Here is a 2,874-nt window from a genome sequence, read left to right on the forward strand (position 1 = left end):
GAGCCGGAGGATGCCATCATTCACCTTCTACACAGCTCTCTTTCTCACCTGGAGAATAGCACAGTGAGAATCATGTTTCCTGATTTATCAAGCGCTTTGAACACCATCCAACCCCTGACACTGAAGGACGAACTGGAGTGCACGCGTCTGGACCACCACCTCATCACCTGGATCCCAGATTACCTCGCAGAACGGCCACAATATGCGAGGACCGAGGGCGGCCGGTCGGACGAGGTCGTCTGCAGCACGGGGGATCCACAAGGGACAGTCCTTGCCACCTCCCTCTTCACTCTCTTCACCGCCCACTCACTGCCGGTACAGCTCTGCCCGCCGTCACCTGCAGAAGTTCAGGACCTTCTTTGACGCTGCGGCGGCGGCTGGATTTTTATATCGGTTCTGCCATGTTCTTTACACTGCTGTGACTAAGTAAAGTTCCCCACTGCGGGGTTAATAACGGAATACCTTATCTTAAATCTTGATTATTTCCGCCGGCGTGAGCCAAGGAACACTAAGAGGGGAATTGCAATAAATAATGATAAAAGATTCTTTAGGGGAAAAAAAACACATTTATCCAAAAACAACACCAACAAAACACACTAACTATTTACAAGAAAGGACAAAGAACTTACAAAAACAAGGGAAAACTAAAAACAAAGCATAAAAACACACTCTAAAATATATATAAAAAAACTACTTACAAAAATCACAAAATGAACTATTTACAAAAAACAAAAATAAATAATAAAGATTCTTTAACAAAAACATAGTTATTTACAAACAAGACTAACACACTATTTACAAGAAAAAAAAATTACAAAAAAAGGGAAAAATAAAAACAAAGCTCTAAAATATATATATAAAAAAGAAAACTATTTAGAAAAATAACAAAATGAACTATTTACAAAAGTTTTAAAAAAAGAAATGTTAACTTTCCTAAACTTCGTTTTGGCTCTGTGCCATCCTTATTTGAAGTACCAACCAAGAAAGTTGTGTCCGGGACAGCCCGCTGGCCCTTAAGCGGCTGTCCCGGACATATTTTAAAAACATTCCCAGGTTGTTCACCATCTTTTTTGTGGTGTTTGCGGAGTAACCCCGAAGGTTGAGGTATGCCGGGTAGCTGGAGAACAAAGGTCAATGTTGTCATTTGCACTTTAAATTGTATTCCATCTGCTTCGATTGAACGCCAAGCGGTTCTGTGGAAATAGGAGCGCTGTACTCACCCGTAGACCTTGTTCACCTGGTCCAGGAAGGCCAGGTCCCGGCCCCCGGCGTGGGCCGGCAGGTCTGCCAGCAGGTACTGGCAGAACCTGCCGGCATGGGTCCTGGCCTGCTGGGCGTTGTTTTTGGCGGACCTGCCACCGCCACGGGCAGCCAAGCGGGTCTTGTGAAAGTCCCTCAGAACCAGCTCTGTGGGAAGGAAGAGCCCTGTTTAGATTAAAGAAAATTGGAGTTCTGATTTGAAAATAATTTTGTTTTGGCCATTTATCTGGGAAAGGGTTCCCCCGTCGACTTTCACAGAGAGAGAGAGCCTTGCGAATTTTAGGAATTATTGCCATAAAGATTCTGGAATTTTTTTTTCTGTTTGGATGAGAAAAAGTAAGAAAGATTACCGTACAACGGAGGAGGGCGCTGCAGGTCAGCCTCCGGGCCTGCATCGGCAGCAGGAACGGGCCCCCCGCCAGCCGCTCGGACGGCGGCGAGGAGGCCCGTCAGCTGCCTCTGCATCCCGGAGACGGTGTCCTGCAGCTCCGTCAGCCGATGGACGAGCTGGTCCTGGTCTAGCAGGGCTGGAGGAGGCAGAGGAGGGCCAGCAGGCTCACCCTAAACGGTTGGAGACAGATCAGCAGATAACGGAAAGGAAAGAATTTAGACTTGGTTTATGAGGTGCATAGCAAATGTAACGTACAGACGTGGACACTCACTCGGTCTGGAGTGCTCCCAGGTGAAGAGCTGAGCGGAGCCATCCAACTCTCATCCACAACCGCAGCCGCGTCGTCCAACTAGTGCATAGGGAAAAGATTTCACGAGCGTGAAAAGACAAGGACATTTCTCAAGTCCATATAGAAAGACAGACACACACACAGCTACACAGACACACACACAGAAAGGCACACACAGATACACAGACACACACACAGAAAGACACACAAAGATACACAGACACAAACACACAGATACAAAGAAAGACACACACAGATACACAGAAAGACACGCACAGAGAAAGACACACACACACACACACACAAACGCATATATAAGATTTGAATGATTCACTTTTCACAAATAAAATCCTAAAACGGGTGGAAAAAACCCGATCTCAACCCGTTTGACACACCACATTTGATTCAGTAATGAATCGGATAAGGTGAGGTGTGCAGGTGAAAAGCCGTTAGCAAAAACAAAACAAGCAAAACACCACAGGAGCCAATGTGATCCTGTGAGCTTAGGGAGAACCTAAGCTCACAGGTTCTCCTATGTGTGTTTGTTTGTTTGTTTGATTTTCTTTGTTTTACATTGGATATTTTGAGTGTTGACATCATTTGCGTACATCTGTTGTCACGTGGTAGAATCTGAGAACTTGAAATGTTAGCTTTTCTGAAGAATATCAATTAGAAAAAAAATTTAATTGTAATAAAAAATAACAGAGGGCAGCATTTATCCACACTGACAGTTTTCATGTAATTTTGTCAAAAAAAAAACAAAAAACCCTAAAAAAAACAAAACAAACAAACAAACAAACAAGTACAACTACATACACCCCATGTAGTTGAATTGTTTAAATTCCAACTATCAACCTCTAACCCAGGGGTGTCAAACTCATTTTGGTTTAGGGGCCGCATACAGCTTAATCTGATCTGCAGGGGGCCACACAAG

At 44.3% G+C, this 2,874-nt stretch overlaps 1 protein-coding gene across 1 annotated transcript; it reads right to left on the reverse strand.

Annotated features, from left to right (window-relative positions):
- Positions 1-933: 933 nt before the first annotated feature.
- Positions 934-1,964, reverse strand: LOC103131645 (uncharacterized). Its single transcript, XM_016666807.1, has 4 exons — positions 1,923-1,964; positions 1,611-1,821; positions 1,221-1,407; positions 934-1,117 (listed from the first exon to the last, which is right to left on the reverse strand). The coding sequence occupies exons 1-4, from the start codon at positions 1,962-1,964 to the stop codon at positions 934-936; spliced, it is 624 nt and encodes a 207-aa protein (XP_016522293.1).
- Positions 1,965-2,874: the final 910 nt, after the last annotated feature.

This window comes from Poecilia formosa, unplaced genomic scaffold (assembly GCF_000485575.1).
Source record: "Poecilia formosa unplaced genomic scaffold, Poecilia_formosa-5.1.2 Scaffold801, whole genome shotgun sequence".
Classification (NCBI taxonomy): Eukaryota; Metazoa; Chordata; class Actinopteri; order Cyprinodontiformes; family Poeciliidae; genus Poecilia; species Poecilia formosa.

Coding starts and splice junctions, on each gene's coding strand:
- LOC103131645 (XM_016666807.1), bottom strand. CDS start 1,964: ATGGCTCCGCTCAGCTCTTCACCTGGGAGCACTCCAGACCGA. Junction 1,822..1,922: donor CTGGGAGCACTCCAGACCGA/GTGAGTGTCCAC, acceptor CCAACCGTTTAG/GGTGAGCCTGCTGGCCCTCC. Junction 1,408..1,610: donor GCGCCCTCCTCCGTTGTACG/GTAATCTTTCTT, acceptor TCCTTCCCACAG/AGCTGGTTCTGAGGGACTTT.